Below are 21,389 nucleotides of genomic sequence, written 5' to 3' on the forward strand. Positions count from 1 at the left end.
ATAATGTGGACAACACTGAATAAATATATATTTGTCGGGTTAAATATTGATAGTTTGTCACTCAACCCCCTTTATCTAAACTTCTCTACTTAACCGTCGAACTCGCACATCCGTCATGTTTGTAGTTTTTTAACGCTTTTTATCCGCGTTTGTAGTTCTAATCGAATCCTCGTCCAACTCGCAATGGGTTGTGGGCAATATCAGCCGTTAGAGTGCCCATCGATCCATACTACGAATTCGGACCGGAAATAGTAAACCATCCGGGAATCTTTGGAATACTCTTTTCAACATACTACGATTTGGGACATACTAATTCTATTTTCGAATACTATTTAGGATGGATAGTATGCGAATTGGGACGCAGGGCTGGTCTCTCACTGGCACCCATTGTCAGATCGTTTCAGGCGCTCCTGGTGTAGCTTGCCTTGGCTTCTGTTCCCCTGGGGGAGTTCTCTGTTCCGGGTCCAGGATTTCGGCCTCTGGTTGTCCGCTGCTTCCCTGCTTCGCCGACTTGCCTGCTTGGCCGCCTGCTCCTGACCTTCGCTCTGGTTCGCCTGCCTGTGCCCTGGAGCTTGTCTCTTTTGCTACTTTTCTGCCTGTTATTAAGTCTTGTTTATTGTTGACGCTCGCCGTCCTGTTTAACAATAAACGTATCTTTTCGCTATTGGATCCTCCCGTCTCTCATTACAGCTGTGACAACCCAGGCTTTATTATCTTCAAGACATCTCAACAAAGGTGCCATAGAGTTTGCTTCGTTACGTTTCAAAGGCAGATAGAGTTGCAAGTCATCTGCATAACAGTGATACGAGATGCCATGTTTCCTAAAAATGGACCCTAACGGTAATATATTTAAAGAGAATAAAATCGGTCCAAGAATAGAACCCTGAGGGACTCCACATACAAGAGGTGCAGTAGAAGAGACAAATTCCCCAAGACGTACAAAGAAAGTTTTTTTTTCACCCAGATAATATTTAAACCATTGTATCGCGGTACCTTTTATACCAGCACAACGCTCAAGGCGAGAGATCAGTATATTGTGGTCTATGGTGTCAAACGCAGGAGTAAGATCTAAGAGCATAAGAACAGCATAGTTACCTGCATCAGTGGCCAATTAAAAATCATTATAAACTTTCAACAGGAATGTTTCCATGCTGTGAAGTGATTTAAAACCTGATTGATACAGTTCTTGCAAGCCATTCAAGTCTAGATGAGCTTATAATTGATTAAAAACAACTTTTTCTAATATTTTAGAAAGAAATGGAAGTTTTGAAATTGGTCCGAAGTTATTTTTTTTTCTTTGTCAAACAAGCTAGGGTTGCAGACTTTCTTAACTAAACATATACAGATGTGTTGTGAGAAAATATGTTGTGGCCATGACTGTATAATCATGAATAGATGCCCTGTTTTCCATTCCCTTAATTCTCTCTTATACTGAGCTCAGACACTAAAACCTACAGAGATTAAGAAGACATCTGAAGCATCATCCACTGACACAGTCAATCCATTACTGGCGGAAATGGGAAGCCAAGGTCGTTATCCACTTTCACATAGCACTTACCTATTTATGTAAGTAAAAAGGACAGTGTTGAGTATAGGACCAAGTATTGTAATATCGAGTACTGCACTGAATTAATACAACAATTTATGTAAGAATGGATATATGAAGCATGCGCTCAGATGAAATGGCTGGACCTTTTAAGCTGTCATTATTCAGAATATGTCTCACCAGCTATTATGAAAATGTCATGTTAGTTGAAGACTATTGTTTGTAAGTTTTAATTGCATTACTAAATCATGTAAAGGAGACTCATCAGTCTCTGACAGATCACTCAGCGCAGATCACTACTGCCCTCTCTTGTCATTACAGACAAGAATCCTCCCATGGTGCCTCGATTACCATTAGTGAGATGGAACACTGTAACAAAACTTTGCTGCATGGCACTGTCCTAGGAGTGAACAGAGATCACCATGCAATTAACAACCTCATGGCCTTTTCACGTGCAGCTTTCATAGAACAATCTCACTGGTTCAAAAATATCAGGTGTTATGTATAATATCATTGTAGATCTTATAAAAAAACTGATAAAGATCTGTCAATGAAGATTTTATAAACCCATTTCAGTGTTTTCAATGCATTTTAGCTGAAAGCCCTCAGAGCTGATGGAGGGAGGAGCCATGGTGGAGCCTTAGTGGAAAGGCCAGGCAGAACCAGGGGGATGGCAGACAGAGGTGGAACTGATGGTTGTGTAGACCCAGGAAGAGCTGAAGAGACCAGGCAACACAGAAGGACCTTGGGACCAAGGCGTAGCAATGATGACAAGCAGCTGAGGTGGAGCCAGGGTGCCGGAGGACTGAGACGGTGAAGCTGAAAGGACGAGGAAGCCTGGTGAAGCCGGAAGGGCGGTGGCCCTAGACGGGGACAAGGGATCGAGAAACCAAGGCGGAATTAAGGGCTTGGAGTTGTGGCCATCGTACCAGATCTATGAATGTGCATGTGCACCTCGAGGGATCGATCCCCTTGGGAGAGTATGAGGATATGAACTGCTGCTTGATCCATTTTATTCTGGTCTGATCTTCCGTCAAATAGGGGTTGCAGACAAACAGAAATGTAAAGAGCTGGATCTATTCACATGCAGTTCTTTTTAATTAAATCGAACTCGAAATCACACTTATACAGGAAATCTAGAAACAAAAACGTTGAAGTAGAACAGCCACTTCAACATTCACAAGATCAAACGAAGACTAAATGAAAATGAGGACAAGACAGAGAAACAGTAGGTACAAAACTAGACCACATTAGGGCAAATCAAAAATCATGGTAACAAACACAGACAAAGGAAACTGATCTAGAGACATTGAAAAGCGACTTAAACAAAACTCAAACTAAAAACGGACGTAACACAGATAAGGTACACATTATAAAAAAATTATTTATTTTTTATTTATTTAACCCTTCCTTTCATTTTCTTAAGCAACATCAAGCATTGCTCTGTCATGGAGGACACATCTAAGACAACAATCTGCCATTGGTTGGGCAAACAGACCCACCTCAAACACACCATTGGTTGAGACAGTGATGGTGTGTTAAACTGGCGCTCAAACAAACTCTTCTACGCATTTCATGGAAATCATATAAATTTGCTTATACTTGCATTTGTCTCTGCTCAATAAGCTAGGACAGGAGAAAGTACTTTAACATCCAAACAAAAACAAAAAAAGACAACTGTAATGAAAACAGATAAAGTTCTCATTCACCAAAAACAAACTGAATAGACAGTCAGTATGGAAATGCTACAATGCAATACTGTTTATTGCCTTACCATGTCCAGTTATACAGCATTTGTTGACTAAGCCTTAATAAATAAATCCAGTGATTCCAACTCATGTGTATTTCAAAATAATACAGTCCAAATGCAAAGCTGCATTAATCCATCAGGTTATAGATGCATAACACACAGCAGGCATGCAAGTGCACTCATGACAGCAGACACCTGTGATCTCTGTTTGCAATGAAAGAGGGTGAGAGACTGACATGAGGGCCTCTGGGCCGGTGGTATAAAAACCAGGACCAGTCCCAAGATGCAAATCAGCCCCCAGACCCCAGAGTTTTGGAGCATGTGAGTCGGAGTCAGGGGAGAGGTGTTGTGCGACGGGCTGGATCTCAGCCGATGCAGGTCTCGTGGTCTCAACCTATTTATTCTCTCAACCTTTTTACAGTTCTGATAAAAAATAATCAGATTAATAAATAAATAATAAATAAATAAAACACACAAGCATATTATGTACAGTTAATTTAAGACAAATGTAAATTATAAAGTTCTGTAGGCTACTTATAATTAAAAAACACCATTGTATAATAAATGAAACACTGCATCAATTTAGAATGAAGCTAAATAGGCAGATGCTATTCATGATTCAGTAATAGGCAGTAAAAGCAAAATGTAGATTTTAAACACCTTTTTACTTCGTTCTCAATTCAGTTTCAAATCACCTCAAATTCAAGACATTTAAAAATGATTATTAAAAGCAAAATTATATAATACTCATTCTGAGCTTTTACCAAGAAAACACCCATCAAAACAGCTTTGATCCTGTGAGGAATCTAGGAAACACAGTCTAATTCACCATCAGGGACCGAGTCCAGAAAGCATCTCCAAAAAGATCCTCCCTCCTATCAACAATTGTAATTCCTCCTGGCCTCGTGATGTTTATAAAGGCGACTCCACAATCTGACCCGCATCTTTAGCGACTAAAATCATCGATCCGGTAAGAAGAATGGTTTTCTTTTTCTTTAATTATGATTGTCATAAATATTCAAAGCCTTACCTGTATGCTTTTAATAATGTCAGTATTCTGTGGGTGGCACAAACGGTTTACTTGAAAATGGATGGTCTTGCTGACTTTATTGGTTGGTTTAAAACAGGGGTGTCCAAACTCATTCCTGGAGGGCTACTGTCCTGCAGAGTTTAACTTCAACTTGCCTCAACGCACATGCCTGGATGTTTCTAGTATGCCTTGTAGAACTTAATTGGACACCCTTGATTTGAAATATCTTCAAATGTTGTTTAAAAAAAACTTCTGTTGTTGTATATTGGTTGTTTTGGGTAGTTTCCATATCAAGTTAATATTTAAAGTATTTGTGATAATTTTACTTTTTCATAAACAACAACAATTTGCCTCATTGCCAAAGCCTTCAGATGCTGTACTAGTTTAAAAAATGTTTTTAAACTATTAAAAAGTTAAGGGAAGTTGGACCGTTAAAACTAAAACACTATTTAGCTATTCTTTATATAGACCAAGGGCCAGATTTTTTAAACAGAGCAAATTAGAGGAGAGTGGAAATTTCTGTGCATGATCATGATCATGAACATTTTCATAATGACCAACACAATCTGCCAGTTAGTGTCTGGTTAAAGAATTCTTGTTTTGGGCGCAAACTGTCAATTGATTACCAGTGTCAACTCAAGGAATCATCCTAATCTTCCTCAGCACATCTGCTCCCACTGGAGAGAGTTTGGCCTGAAGGCAGAGAGAGACAGACGAGGTCAGGGACATGCTCAAGGTCACAAGGGCCCTTCTGAAGCCCCGTTGGAGCAGTGGTACAAAGAAAAGCATGACAAGAACACATGTGGTGCTTCACATGAGCTCCACTGTAAAGGAGACACAGAAGTTCCTTGGTCCTTTACATGTGATGTTGGACATGTTTTGTAGCTAACAATAAAGAAAATCGTATAGATGAATAGTTCTGACTCTAAATTATGATTAGACGAGGCATGAGAGAAGATGACGGTTCAATGCCGCACACCAGAGATTTCTATACTTATCTTTTACAAAATAGTGTACACTACAGTTTATCCCAATCTGGGTAAATTAATGTTAATAGGGGCCAGATTTACGAAACAGGGCAAATTAGCATAAGAGCGCAATTCCAAAAAAGCGCCGATGGGAGTGGGCAGTTTAGTGCGTGATCTACAGATGACATGCAAATGAAAGGACACAGACGCAGCCGAATAATTTCCATAATGACCAACGCAATCTGCCAGTTAGTGTCTGGTTTTGGATTGGCGCAAATACATGTAAATTGACAAGGGCAAACCTCTGTCCATGCCTTTTCAGCGCAAATTTTTCACTGCGTGTCTTTAGTACAAATAGTAAACTTATTAATGACAAAAGAGGGTTTTTGTTGGCGTAATTGTTTTGCAAATCTGGCCTAAGGACTGCTGGAGTGAGTTGTAACACTAATAGAACACATGATATTTAATGCTCAATTTCTTACTTCAGATTTGTTTTTGTATGATATGCATGATAGTGATTTAACTCTTGTAACTCCTCTTAAACTCATATTACTGTATGCACCAAGATTCCATGTTGTCTGTCAACCATAAAAGTTAATATGTGATTTGTTGCACCAAATATGTTTTAATTTAATTAATTCAACAGAAACTAGTTTGACATTGTGAACAATGTTGCTGCAATTGCAACTGGCTAACACATAGTCTGTCCTTATATATCTACGCTGTGGAAACAGGGCAGGACTCGTGTCTCGTACAGACCCTGATGGAAGTCCCTCTTGACAGGTGTTTCTGCACAGATGTGTTCCTGTGCACTTGTGTTTGTGCAGTGACTGCACTCCTGTGGGGATATGCAGGAAAACATCCTCAGGGGTAGATCCTCATGACTGTTTGTGGTAGCTGATGTATTGTTGGATCACAAAATGTGACATGGTCCACAAACTGGCTTGAAGCTACCAAAAAGAATGTTATTGCTCAGATGTTGCTTGGGTTTGTCTCATTTATGCATTTACTCAGTCTCAAATGTTTCTCTAAAATTCATTAGGAGAAATAAAAATGGACGCAAATGAGAACATTGGTGACATCAAAGAGTTTTGGTAAAATTTGAAATCTCTGACTTTATATTGTAGACTTTGGTATTGTGGGATTACAAATGTAATCTCTCGATCCAGTGTCCTGACATAACATCACATGAAAAAGTGAGATGAACTACATTGCATTGGGCATTCACCTCCTTTTCGCCTTCACTGTTCCCTACATTACTCCACTCTATAGTCCACTTTAAGGAGTCACTGAAAAAGTGTGAGCGTGCTGGAAGGGCTGAGCTTGCTAATCATTTGAAACTTGGCAAACTGGCAGCTCCAGTAACAATGAAAATAGTTATCTTGAACTAATTGAACAATTTAATAATCAAGTAAAAAATCATTTGAGTGGATTGAATAAGTGCACTCAATAACGTCCACTATAGTTTTGGACACGACTACAAATGGCTGTCCTTTCAAATAGCCCCATATTTTTAAGGTACAGGGGGCGATTGTGGACACATAGTTCCTTTTACTATTGGCAGAAGTCCCTGCTTTTTGGTGTGTTTGGATTTTAGTTCTAGGAATGCATTTTGGGGGAACTAAATTAGTTCCTACTTCTCATAGTAGCGTCTAACCCAAAACAATTGGAACTAGTGACAAAAGTGGAGGTAATGTGAGAATTCGGGTAATGTGAGACCCCCTATTTCTGGTCAACAAAACACAGTGGTGGTCATATGACCATTATGTTTTCAAACCCCTCCAATTTCCCCTTGGCCATGAAGGAGAGGACTTCATGCTGTTGTGGTCAGCATGTTTTTTTCCAATAAAAATATATTTTTTGCATGTAAAAGTCAATTGTATTGCTGTTAACTTAATCAACGGTTGTCCCAAAGCAAATCAATTCAGGTAGGAAAACTTATATCATACATGTTGATGAACTACCAACATATAAAACCATGCGATGATGCTAGCTGAAGATTAGCCTGAATTGTTAAGGGAGATTGTTTTTTCTAAAAATGTGGTGGTGAGGTAAAGTGAGACAAATGCTGTGGGGTAAAGTGAGACATGAAGCAGAAGTTAAGTTTAGTCTTAAACATATTTTAATGTAATATTATATTGCATGTTTTATTTTTAATGTCATAAACATTGTAGAAAAGCCAAGGCAATACACTAGGAAGACAACCTGGGGCACATGTTGTTGTAAGTGATGTGGTGAAGAAGCTGCCTCAACCTAAAAGGCACGGAGTACACGGAGAGAGAGCAACTCCTCATCTTTCTCTGTAACCTTCAGGGCTGGGATGTAGAGTAGGCCTAGTTTAAGAGCATGACAGTAGGCTGATGTTTTAATCCAGGTGGGTCTAGTAGTCCTGTGTTCTGAGTCCCAGGCTGTTCTAGCTGGTTCTGAGTGTCCTTTACTCTGACCCCCAATACTAGCTGGCTCTAAGGGTCCTGTGTTTTGACCCCCAGACTGTGTTCTAATTTAACTGGTTCTATTTGTCATTTGAATGTTAATTAAAACATTTAAAATTATATTATGTTGTATCGGATTTTGTTTGGAGTGTTCAGATGCAAAACCCTCTAAAAGCCACTTCTGTCAAAAATGAGATAACGAGTGAATGAGATATATATAGATATAGATATATATATATATATTGCTTGACCAATCCCCATGATTCTGTTACTAGTCCAACATTAGTTCTGATATGTGGTTGTTAAGCTAGCTGTCAGGATTCAAACTGTTACATGTGTTCTTATGGTTTCAGAGTAGAAAAAGTAAGTGGTTAACTTTACCCCTTTGACTGATCTGGTCTGTCTCAGTTTACCCCTAAGCTAGGGTAAAGTGAGACACGAGACCACTTTTTTGATCATATTTTCACTGTCCTTCATCCTGAATACATTCTGATGATTTTCATTGCTAAGAAACATCCGGAATTAGTGGGAAACGTGTCAATTTTACTGATATATCATTTTAGCTTGCTTAGAGGGGAGCAAAAGTCTCACTTTACCCCACTCTCCCCTATGTTGATTAGCCAAATGCATGTGATACGGAACATTGGCGTCCAGCATTTTTTAAAATCTGTGTAAACAGTCCATGTACATGAAAACATTGATACAGCATAAACATACATAATACTAATGTTAACGGCATCTACCTGTCAGCTTTGTCTGCAGCGTAGTGTTCTTTTCTCAGGCTCAATTATGATATGTTGCAATCCAAGTTGTGGCAGGATATTTCATCTCTTAGCCACACAACAAAATACAGCTCCGATCATGGCATCCTCCATCCTCCATTGTTGACATCCAGAAAAGAAAAAAACAGCGTTGGGCCTATGTTTTGCATGCCGGGACCAGGTTGTTGGGTTTGCTGGATAGGTTTGTTGGTTTCCCAGCATAAGAAGCAGGGGTGCTGGTGGACCACCAGCTCCGTTTTGCTTGAGAAGAGTATGTAAATGCTATTCCACCAGATAGACCACCTGTACACTAGGCCTCTAGTGTTCAAAGTTACTGAGTTTTCTGATTGAGCTGAGTCCCCAGTTAATGAATCCAATGGCAGAGATGGCAAAAAATGCAAGGACTAATTGATCTTAAACAAAAGATAATCTTTACTTAAGAAAATTACAACAAAACAAAGGAAGCCGGGCTTCCAAGAAACAGTAAAAAACAAAAAAAGACACAAGGGTCCAAAAACATAAACTATTACAAACTTGTAGCTAACAACAGGTAGCATGGGCTCAAGTCTGAACAATAAAGCATGGCACAAACTCACTTAAATAGGGCAAAACACAGCTGTCACACATCCGGCATAATGAGTGCAAGGTTGCCCTCCCAATTCTTATTTATGTATCCTTGTTTACTTTCCAAGCTTCCTTCCCTCGGGTCTCATCTCCACCCTTTCAGGATGCGAGGGAAGGACGCGAGGAAAAGACGCAAGTTCGAAGGAATTGAATCAAGTGAAATTATATATCCTCGCACCCTTTAACGTCACTTAAAAGCGGCGTCAATTAATGATGACTCTGCACCGCAGGATTTAGTCGGGACTAATTATTCCCAGTTATTAACTGCTTTTTATTCGTTGTATATATTATGATTATATTATACATTTTTGTCTTGTGCATGTAGACAATAATAATAATTATAAATTCTATACACGATGTGAAGGGAGAGGAGAATTAATGTACGTGTGACGTTTAGTCGATAAAACACTTTCGCAAAGGATACACCTGTGTATTCTCGCTTACGACCCCTTTAGGAAGCCTCCTCACTCCTCGGCTCCTCGCGGTGCAATTAGAGAATTCAGATGTCCTAAAAGATGGCTGAGCTCCATCGGTTTCTGGGTCTTAGGATGGAGGAATGAGGAAACGAGGAGGGATATCTAGAAGCACCCTTAGTGTTCAGCAGGAGCCTGGTGAGAAGTGCCACCTGCAGACCAGGCGGAAAATAGCAGCTCAGTGAAGAGTTCTTAATCCACCTAAATAAACTATCCTGGAACAACATTGATGTTGGTTTATGCTGGATTTTTAAGAAGGGGTAGCTTTGCTGGAGCTCACATCGAGGCTTTTCCAGATAAAAGGAGCTCACAGTCTGGGCTTTATATATATATATATCCTTTGGTTAAGTGGTCACTTATGAGGCTGTGTGTAATATCAACAACTTTAAGGACTGCCCACGTATTGCCTTTATAAAAAACACAATGGATGTCTATAAAATGTATCATTCATTGTCTTAGTGACTGACTACAGTTCCAAATGGCACATTCTCAATAAAGAATCCTGCAGAAGATACACCCAAGTCTCCTGGTCTTCGAGTTTTATGTGCCTTAGCAATCTCTAAGTAATCTCTCAGAAAAACACACTGTGCACTTGGGCTCAGTCAATCTGATATTCTTTTCAAAACTGAATTTGTGAGTTTGACATTTTAATAAGTTAATTTAACATATATGTTTTACTGTTCCTTCTTGAATCTCATTTTAGATACTCGGAAGTCATGGAGAGTCAACTCCGTCGCGACACAAGATTCAGCTACATCCTCAGAAGCAACCTGCCCCCTTCTAACGTGACTACCGATTCAGTCAATGCCACGCACGTCTTCAGTGTGTTTGAAGGGTGTGAACAAATGGCGGGTGGTATCATTTTTGACCTAGCTATACAATCCTTCAACGTGATCATAGGAATACCTGCCAACATCCTGGTGATAGCAAGCCTAATAAACACCCGGAATGAGCCTTCAACTTCTGACATCTTCCTGGGCTGCCTGGCTTTCATGGACGTCTACTTCGGATTCATGACTATCATAGCTTTCCTTAATTTCTACCACTGGCACAGTGCTATGGCCTGGAGGGCTATGAAATTCTCTTATGGCGTTAAGGACACCAGTGGCCCGCTCTTCCTCTCGTGTGTCTGTCTGGATCGATTTATAGCCGTTCTCTTCCCCATCGCATTCGGACAGTTAAAGGACATCAAATACAGGATCGGCCTGTCCATTGTGGTTCTTCTGCTCACGTTTGCTTATGCTTCAGCCAAAACCGTTGGTGGCCTGCCCAACTTTGAAAAGGTTTTCACTGGTGAGGTCTTGTTTGCTTTCACCTGGATGGTGGTGTGTAACATGGCCATCCTCTGGGCCCTGAAACGCTCACGAGGCTCTGGTAAAGATGAGATGCATCCTATGAAAAGAAAGGCGTTTAAGATGGTGCTGTCTATCTTGATCATCATCGTGAGCAACTATCTTCCTCCGGTTGCTCTGTTCCCCTTTGAAGACCATTACCCACCTAAGATTTTCACTTGCTATGTGCAGCCAGTGGGCTTTGCCTTTTTAAACATCAGCAGCACTATCCAGCCTTTAACTTATTTGTCCCGCCTGGAGAAAGTACCATTCTTGCCTGAATCTTGTGTGAAGAAGTTAAGCTGCAAGAAACAAGACAAGCCAAAGGAATGATAACTTCAGCCAGGTTCTGAAATCAGTGTACTATACTACTGAGTGGCACTGATCATTAAATATAAATTAGTAACTTAATTTCATTCATCTTTCAGTTTTCAAAGTATCTTTGTACAAAAAGTAAACTTGTTGGATAACTACAAATGCGTATTTTACTAGATGTTTATAGACCCTTTCTAGTTTATATATATATATATATATATATATATATATATATATATATATATATATATATATATATATATATATATATATATATATATATATATATATATATATATGTATCTGTTGTAAATCCTGAGACAAAAAAAAAGCATGCAAATATTCATTTAAAGGGTTGTGGCGCCACCATGTGTTACAGACAAGAAAGAAGGCAAAACAGGGAGGTGTTTTTGTGTCTGAAATAAATCTATTCAAATCTATTATCAAACATTTTATTGTTATTTTTTATATTTAACTACTGTGATCCCATGAGGTAACTGTGAATGATACATGAGACATCTATTTCTGTGCCTGAGTTGTATGTCACTTAGGTGGAAAGTAAAGTGAAAGAGTGAAAGGTGGTGAACAGACAAGGAGTCTTTTCACATTATCCAGCTGGAGGAAGACAACAGAAGTCCGTTGGCATTGCTGACTGAATCTCTCCTAAAAAAAAAAAAAAAAAAAAAGATTATCTGCCAATTAAACATTTGCTTTCATGAGGCATGATGTAGTAGCCTGACAAGCCAGACCCACATCAAGATGTCTGGTCTGGAAACTCACCATTGACAGGGCTCAATTAGCCTAGAAACCTAGATGCACCCTAGCGGCAGCAAATCTAATCTGCTCGCGAGTGTCGTATAGAGTCGGTGGGCGGGGCCATAATGACGACGGCAGAGTTGCGTTTGCGTGCTTCTAGTAAACACAGAAACTGGCGAACGGCAGTCTTTCGAATCAGCTTTGACCGCGACTCTGGAAGACTTGGAGTTAAGCTTTTCTCTGAGAAAAGAACAAAGAACGGCACTGAAGTCATTCTTAAAAAGGGAAGATGTGTTCGGAGTTTAGCCGACCGGATACGGTGAATGTTTAATCTATCAACAAGCTCTGCTTCACCTTCGTTGCTCTGGTTGGTGTAGCGCTATCCTATCGTGTGCAGAGGGAGTTTGAAAGACAACCGTTTATCCCGCCTCTCGGATTGAGACCTGTCAATGGTGAGTTTCCAGACCAAACGTCTTGATGTGGGTCTGGCTTGTCAGGCTAGGATTGCTCTATTCTGTTCGTTGACAGATAAAACATTTGCCGTATCCGGTCAGCAAAACTCAGAACACATCTTTCCTTCTTAAGAATGATGTTCTTTGTTCTTTTCTCAGAGAAAAGCTTAACTTCAAGTCTTCCAGAGTCGCGGTCAAAGCTTATTCGAAAGACAGGCGTACGCAAATTTCTGTGTTTATTAGAAGCACGCAAACGCAACTTGGCCGTCATTATGTTAAGCCCCGCCCACCGACTATATACACGATGTGATTGGCCCGACCAGAGTTTGGCGTTTACAGCTCAGAAGGGTATTGAGAGTTGCTAGACGACACTCTCGGCAGATTAGATTTGCTGCCGCTAGGGTGCGTCTAGATTTCTAGGCTAATAATCTAGAAGATCACCATGAAGCTCAAGAACAAACAATCGGTTCTGTAAATTAAATTAAATTAAATTAAAATGCCACTGGGCTTCCTTTAGTTCAGTTCTCTTCCTTATGGAGATACATCATAAAGCCATTTTGCAAGTAAGTTTTTGAATGACGAATAATTCCATTTGAATAATACCATTTTATGAAATTAATTACTTTTAATTAATGCTTAATTTTGTGTCATACCACTTAATCTTTAGACATGAGCTTTAGTCAAATCACTACCAACCCACTGATCGAGGTGTTTATGCTGGTTGACGAGCATACTGGTCTTCCAGAAAAAATTGGTCTACACACGTCTACCAGAGGAAAGGAAAGTTGTTGGATGAATCGGGTTGGCTGTCATTGAACAGGTTTGTGATCTACTCTATATGGTTTATTTCATGAATTTCTTTTACAGAATTAGGCCTTTTCACACCAAGAATGATGACCATAAAGATAACTATAATAATAGCTATATTAGTGTCCACAACAACGCACAACATCATTCTGTTCTTCCACTAAGACATGCAGTTTTGTTTATCAACCACTATAGCATCAAAAGTCACAGACCTTTAACATCACCAGGTTACATTGTTATGCCAGTAGGTGGCGACAAGTGTCTTTTTATGTCCTTGAATCGTGCTAAAAAACAAATTATTCACTGATTTATTCAGAAACATGCAACTGTTGTCTTTTTTGACTTTGTTTAAAACTTCCTTTTTTGCTGGAGCAAAAATAAACCATGAAAAAAAGGTTAATTTTATGTCTAAAACGTAAGTTATTAACGATTAACTATAATCTCAAATAGTTATATCAAACTTGAACTCATGATTTTTTCAGAGTATAAATCCATAACATGTTAAATCCATGAATCCATAACATCCATAAAATGTTAGTGTTTTAGATTTAACTATGGTGGGTGAGAGAGCTGAGTGAGCTGCAACTGAAGAAAACGCATCCAAATAGAAAAAACTAGCCTGGATGCCAGCCAAATTTACAAACACAGAGAACATTTGAGGTTAAAGTAACGGTCTTCCGTTGTAGAGCAACTATGCTCAAACCAGAGCTGTTTAGACCAATCAAATTGTCAGGAGCAGGCTTGTTTTACAATGATGGACAGATAATCAGCAGTAACGTAATAATCATCTACGTCACCAAAGAGCGCTTGGGTTGAATTTGTTCTAATCCTAAACTGAGAACTTGTTAGTATATGCGTTCACCTTTACTATTTCTCTCAAAAATCGTGTTGGTAAGTAGTCCATGGTTTACAACACCGGCAAAGGTTGTTGACATTTATCTTCTTCTGCTTCTTACAGTGTGCATGGAGTGGCTCAACATACTTACTCAGTTCCTCTGATTGGTCGTAGGTCTATCCAGTTGAGTGAAGAGGTATTTTCTTTCCTGGTTCGGTTGAAACACACCCCATAATCACAGCCCACTGATGACGTCATGCTAAGAAAAAACACCAGTAAATCAAGAAAACATCTTCATCAATTTGACAACACTTGGGCTGCTCACAACGCAACCAAATACATAAACCCACTGCAAATACTCACAATGGCCCTCATTTATCAAAAGTGCGTACACCAAATTTCCAGCGTACACCTTGCGTACACCCAAACCCACGGTGACTTTGAGATTTATCAATATGGATACTGGCGTACGGCACGCTCAAATCCTACGCCAGCTCAGGAGGTGGTGTACGCATGTTTGAGTTAGTGGGAAAATGCGCAGAAAAACAATTCCTAACACCACAAAACGCACTGACAAGACATGCTAGGCTATATGACCCACTGTTTATTTTTGTGCAACATGAACGTCAATGTTTAATTTGTGTGACTTTACTAAAGCGTTTGATTTGTAGACATCCTTCAGTTGCGAGCCTGTGCGCTTTATCTGACGTTTCGGGCCCGCCTGGCCCGGCAGCAGCGCACGTAGGCTACTGGGAATAAAATAATTCCGACTGACAAAATAATAAAATGACCTTATTCTTTTAAATAATAATAAAATCAATAAAAACGACATTCTTCTTCTAAATAACAAGCGTCATTAAGAATAATAATCATAATAAGAAGAAGAAGAATCCTACAAATTGTCATAATTATTAATGTGAATGAATGGAACTCCACATCACATCATCACTATTGTACACCCCAATACATGTGCCGTGATACGAAATTAAATGCTAATTGTTCCAAAATGTGCTGTAAAATAATGCAGTGGCAGGCAGTGGCTCAGTGGTTCATGTAGGTTGTCTACAAACCAGAAGGTTGGTGGTTCAATCCCCGGTTCCACCTGACCAAGTGTCGACGTGTCCATGAGCAAGACACCTAACCCCAGCTGCTCCCAACGAGCTGGATGGCGCCTTACATGGCTGACATCGCCGTCGGTGTATGAATGGGTGAATGTGAGGCAAAAATGTAAAGCGCTTTGGATAAAAGCGCTATATAAATGCAGTCCATTTAATGCATTGTGATGGTAATTTATCATCCAAACAGCTATTTAAACTGCTGGAGTGCGCTTCTCAACCTCCACACTATTAATAGTACTGGTAATTTGGGTCCATATTTTGTTTTTGTAGGTGCCTTTAATTCCACTCTTTAAACTCCCAAATAAAACAATTTCGGGTTTTTTTCCATTTCCCTGGTGATGGTCTCGATGGGCGCGTCTCAATCATCTTACTATTTCAGTAGTCAGGGCACTGATCAGGGAGTCAGCCCATTGACTTATGTCCTAGTCAGTGCCCAGTCACAGCCCTGACTAGTGGACTAGTGAGATGACTGAGCGCGCCCGATCTCCACGTTGGAGAAGTTACGCTTCTTTGCCGTCTTCTGTTTGTGCATGGCGTAAAATGAGGGCGTGGAGGAGGTGGAGACTTGAATATTTAGGGGCGTGTTATTCTAATGACGATCGTTTTCAGCCGCCACATTTATCAAGGGCAAGTATTGCGTACACCTGGATTGCAGAGGTACGCACAGCTTCATAAATCAGGCGATGAGAGGAGTGTAAGCATAATCTTACGCCAACATATACACCAGTTTCTACGCAAGATTGATAAATGAGGGCCATTGTGAGTATTTGTAGGGCGTTTCTGTATTTGGTTGGGTTGTGAGTATTTGCAGCGTGTTTCTGTATTTGGGTACGTTGTGAGTATTTGTAGGGCGTTTCTGTATTTGGTTGCGTTGTGAGTATTTAAAGTGATATTTGTATTTGGTTGCGTTGTGAGTATTTGCAGTGTGTTTCTGTATTTGGTTGCGTTGTGAGTATTTGCAGTGTGTTTCTGTATTTGGTTGCGTTGTGAGTATTTGCAGTGTGTTTCTGTATTTGGTTGCGTTGTGAGTATTTGCAGTGTGTTTTTGTATTTGGTTGTGTTTTGAGTTTTTGCAGCGTGTTTCTGTATTTGGTTGTGTTGTGAGTATTTTCAGTAGTTCCTGTATTTGTTCATGTTGTGAGTATTTGCAGTGTGTTTCTGTTTTTGGTTGCAATGTGATTATTTGCAGCGTGTTTCTGTATTTGGTTGTGTTGTGAGTATTTGCAGCGTGTTTCTGTATTCGGGTGTGTTGTGAGTATTTGCAGTAGTTCCTGTATTTGTTCATGTTGTGAGTATTTGCAGTGTGTTTCTGTATTTGGTTGCAATACGAGTATTTGCAGCGTGTTTCTGTATTTGGTTGGGTGTTGTGAGTATTTGCAGTGTGTTTCTGTATTCGGGTGTGTTGTGAGTATTTGCAGCGTGTTTCTGTATTTGGGTGTGTTGTGAGTATTTGCAGCGTGATTCTGTATTTGGGTGTGGTGTGATTATTTACAGCGTTTCTATAATTGGTTGCATTGTGCGTATTTGCAGTAGTATCTATAATTGGTTATGTTGTAAGTATGTACAGCATGTTTCTGTAATTGGTTGCATTGTGTGTATTTGCAGTGGTTTCTGTATTTGGTTGCATTGTGAGTATTTGAAGTGATATTTGTATTTGGTTGGGTGTTGTGAGTATTTGCAGTAGTTTCTGTATTTGTTCGTGTTGTGAGTATTTGCAGCCTGTTTCTGTATTTGGTTGCATTGTGAGTATTTGAAGTGATATTTGTATTTGGTTGGGTGTTGTGAGTATTTGCAGTAGTTTCTGTATTTGTTCGTGTTGTGAGTATTTGCAGCCTGTTTCTGTATTTGGTTGCAATGTGAGTATTTGCAGCGTGTTTCTATATTTGGGTGTGTTGTGAGTATTTGCAGCATGTTTCTGTATTTGGTTGGGTTGTGAGTATTTGCAGCGTGTTTCTGTTTTCGGGTGTGTTGTGAGTATTTGCAGGGCGTTTCTGTATTTGGTTGCATTGTAAGTATTTGAAGTGATATTTGTATTTGGTTGTGTTGTGAGTATTTGCAGTGTGTTTCTGTATTTGGGTGTGTTGTGAGTATTTGCAGCGTGTTTCTGTATTTGGTTGTGTTTGTGAGTATTTGCAATAGTTTATGTATTTGTTCGTGTTGTCAGTATTTGCAGCGTTTTTCTGTATTTGGTTGCAATGTGAGTATTTGCAGTGTGTTTCTGTATTCGGTTGTGTTGTGAGTATTTGTAGCATGTTTCTGTATTTGGTTGTGTTGTGAGTATTTGCAGCGTGTTTCTGTATTTGGTTGTGTTGTGAGTATTTGCAGCGTGATTCTGTATTTGGGTGTGGTGTGATTATTTACAGCGTTTCTATAATTGGTTGCATTGTGAGTATTTGCAGCATGTTTCTGTATTCGGTTGTGTTGTGAGTATTTACAGCGTGTTTCTGTAATTAATTGCATTGGTTTCTGTATTTGGTTGTGTTGTGAGTATTTGCAGTGTGTTTCTGTATTTGGTTGTGTTGTGAGTATTTGCAGTAGTTTCTGTATTTGGTTGTGTTGTGAGTATTTGCAGTGGTTTCTGTATTTGGTTGTGTTGTGAGTATTTGCATCGGTGTCTGTATTTGGTTGTGTTGTGAGTATTTTGCAGTGTGTTTCTGTATTTGTTGTGTTGTGAGTATTTGCCGTGTGTTTTTGTATTTGGTTGTGTTTTGAGTATTTGCAGCATGTTTCTGTGTTTAACTTCAAGACGATGACTATGAGTATTTGCGTAGTGAGTATTTGCAGGGCATTTCTCTCTTTGATGGAGTTGTGAGTATGTGTAATATGAGAGTGAAAATGAGTGTTTTTCCACTCCTCTTCAATGGCTGTGCGAAGTTGGATATTGGCATGAATGTCCCATATGCCGATCCAGAGCATCCCAAACATGTTCATTTACATTACATTTTACATTTAATCATTTAGCAGACGCTTTTATCCAAAGCGACTTACAAAAAAGGGGAGAGCAATAGAAGCAACGAAACAAACAAGGCCAACAACCTGTAAGAGCTGTAAGAAGTCTCAATTAATTAGCACAGTACACAATATTTTTTTTTTTTTTTTTTTTTTATAGCCATCTGCAATAGCCACCTACAACAAAAACTCACGTACGCAAAATACAGAACGCTGGATTTTGATAGCGATGATAACAACCCTTTAGGACTAAGGCTGTTGCCCCAGCTGTTGTCGTTAATGCAGATTCAGTGGCCCAATGGGTTGGTTTTGTATGGCATTCTAGCTAAACGCGCAGCAATAGCCATCTACAACAAAAACTCACATACGCAAAATACAGAACACTGAATTTTGATAGCTATGATAACGATGTAACATACCCGCCTGAAGGCACAAATCCGGATGAGAGACGTAGATATGATCCAGGAGTGTGCGCTTTTTGGTCGTTGCTGTGGTGATCAGTAAGTGCTATTCTGTATTGGTCAAGTGCAATTGGAAAAGATGTGTCTTAAGATGTTTTTTAAAAATGGCTACAGACTCGGCAGCACGAATTGAGATCGGCAGGTCATTCCACCAGGTGGGAACGGTCCAGGAAAATGTCCGTGAGAGCGATTTCATGCCTCTTTGGGATGGAACCACGAGGCGCCGCTCACTCGCAGAACGCAAACTTCTGGAGGGTGTGTAAGTCTGAACAAGCGAGTTTAGGTATATCGGTGCAGAGCCAGTGGTTGTTTTGTAGGCGAGAACTAGTGCCTTGAATTTGATGCGAGCAGCCATTGGCAACCAGTACAGTCTGATGAAGAGAGGCGTGAAATGCGCTCTCTTCGGCTCATTAAAGACCACTCTCGCCGCTGCATTCTGGATCAGCTGCAAGGGTTTGATAGTGCATGCTGGAAGCCCAGCCAGAAGAGCATTACAATAATCCAGTCTGGAGAGAACAAGAGCTTGAACCAGGAGTTGTGCAGCCTGTTCTGATAGGAAGGGTCTAATCTTTCTAATGTTGTATAAAGCAAATCTGCAGGACCGGGCTGTTGCAGTAATGTGGTCAGTGAAGTTTAACTGGTCATCAATCACAACTCCAAGGTTCCTGGCTGTCCTTGATGGAGTTATGGTCGATGAACCAAGCTGAATGGAGAAATTTTGATGTGAAGTGCTGGGTTGGTTGAGAAAACATGTAATTCTGTCTTTGCCAGATTGAGTTTAAGATGATGCTCTTTCATCCAGTCAGAAATGTCTGTCAGACAGGCAGCGATACGAACACTGACTGTAGGATCATCTGGTTGAAATGAGAAGTAGAGTTGAGTGTCATCAGCACAGCAGCGATAGGAGAAGCCGTGTTTCTGAATGACAGAACCTAATGATGACATGTAGATGGAGAAGGGAAGTGGTCCAAGCACTGAGCCCTGGGGAACCCCAGTAGCTAGATGATGTGACTTAGACACTACACCTCTCCATGACACCCTGTAGGACCTACCAGAGAGGTAAGACCTGAACCACTAGAGAGCAGTTCCTGAGATCCCCATCTTCTTAAGTGTTGACAGGAGGATCTGGTGGTTAACGGTGTCAAAAGCAGCAGACAGATCCAGCAGAATGAGCACTGAGGATTTGGAAGCTGCTCAGTGTGTGACATGTCCGTTGAGTATGCTGGCCATGCAAGAACTGGGATGTTTTCAGCATTCAGGAATTGTGTACAGATCCTTGCAACAAGGGGCCGTGCCGCCGTGCATTATTAGGCTGTAACATGAAGTGATGGTCTTGGACAAATGGCACAACAATGGACCTCAGGATCTTGCCACATTCAAAAAAAATATCTCTGTGCATTCAAAATGGCATCAATAAAATGCACCTGTGTTCGTTGTCCATAACACACACCTGCCCATACCATAACCGCACCGCCCCCATGGGCCACTCGATCCACAATGTTGACATCAGCAAACCGCTCACCCACACAACGCCATACACACTGTCTGCCATCTGCCCTGTACAGTGAAAACCAGGATTCATCCGTGAAGAGAACACCTCTCCAAAGTGACGCCATCAAATGTGAGCATTTTCCCAGTCAAGACAGTTACGACAACGACAAACTGCGTTCAGGACGGGACCCCGATGAGGACACGCATGCAGATGAGCATCCCTGAGATGGTTTCTTAAGGTTTGTTCAGAATTATTTGTTTATGCAAAATGATTGTTACAGCAGCTGTCCGGGTGGCTGATCTTAGTTTGCTGGATGTGGAGATCCTGGGCTGGTGTGGTTACAATTGGTCTGTGGTTGTGAGGCCGGTTGGATGTACTGCCAAATTCTCTGAAACGTCTTTGGAGATGGCTTATGGTAGAGAAATGAACATTCAGTTTGCGGGCAACAGCTCTATTTTAAATTCCTGCATGCAGTTAGCATGCCAGTTGCACGCTTCCCTCAAAACTTGCGACGTCTGTGGCATTGTTCTGTGTGATACACCTGTGCAGTAATCAGCATCTTGATAGGCACACCTGTGAGGTGGATGGATTATCTCTTCCAAGGAGAAGTGCTCGCTAACACAGATTTAGACAGATTTGTGAACAATATTGAGAGAAATAGGCCTTTTGTGTACATGAAAAGTCTTAGATCTTTGAGTTCAGCTCATGAAAAATGAGGACAAAAACAAAGTGTTGCGTTTATAATTTTGTTTAGTGTAGTTTGTTCTATATGTGTAGCTTTGATTATTATTGTTTTAAAACTGACAATAAAAATTGACAGTAACATTGTAAAAAAAAAATTAAAACAAACATTTCTAGAAGCATATAAATCAGGTGCTGAAAATGGGCACAGTGATTTAAGTGTGCTTCATCTTGTGACCACCAGATGGTACGATATGGAAAAACATTTTAATACATTTGTATTGAACCCCTCATTGAGTAGATGTCCATGCTTTATTTCTGCAACATACAATTTTAGGAAATTAATCATATTAATAATTTTTTTCTTTGCATAAAATGCATTCTTGACGTCAGATGTGAGCAGTGACTATTCCCAAGCCTTTTATACTGTCGTGGTCACACACCACAACCTTAATCTGCACGTAGAAAAAGAGCAACAAATTTGAGGTGAGCATTAAGTCGCATTTAAGCTTGATATAGTCACAGATGGAAAGTTTGAGATTATGTTGTTGTGGTGCTGTCAATGTGTTTTCACGCTTAGTGTGGTGTGTCAGTATGGAGGAGACATT

General features: G+C 40.1%; 1 protein-coding gene across 1 annotated transcript; it reads left to right on the plus strand.

Annotated features, from left to right (window-relative positions):
• Positions 1-10,300: 10,300 nt before the first annotated feature.
• Positions 10,301-11,248, plus strand: LOC137049094 (G-protein coupled receptor 183-like). Its single transcript, XM_067427482.1, has one exon. The coding sequence runs from the start codon at positions 10,301-10,303 to the stop codon at positions 11,246-11,248; it is 948 nt and encodes a 315-aa protein (XP_067283583.1).
• The last annotated feature ends 10,141 nt before the right edge of the window (positions 11,249-21,389 follow it).

The sequence above is a fragment of the Pseudorasbora parva genome, chromosome 2 (assembly GCF_024679245.1).
Source record: "Pseudorasbora parva isolate DD20220531a chromosome 2, ASM2467924v1, whole genome shotgun sequence".
In the NCBI taxonomy this organism is placed as follows: domain Eukaryota; kingdom Metazoa; phylum Chordata; class Actinopteri; order Cypriniformes; family Gobionidae; genus Pseudorasbora; species Pseudorasbora parva.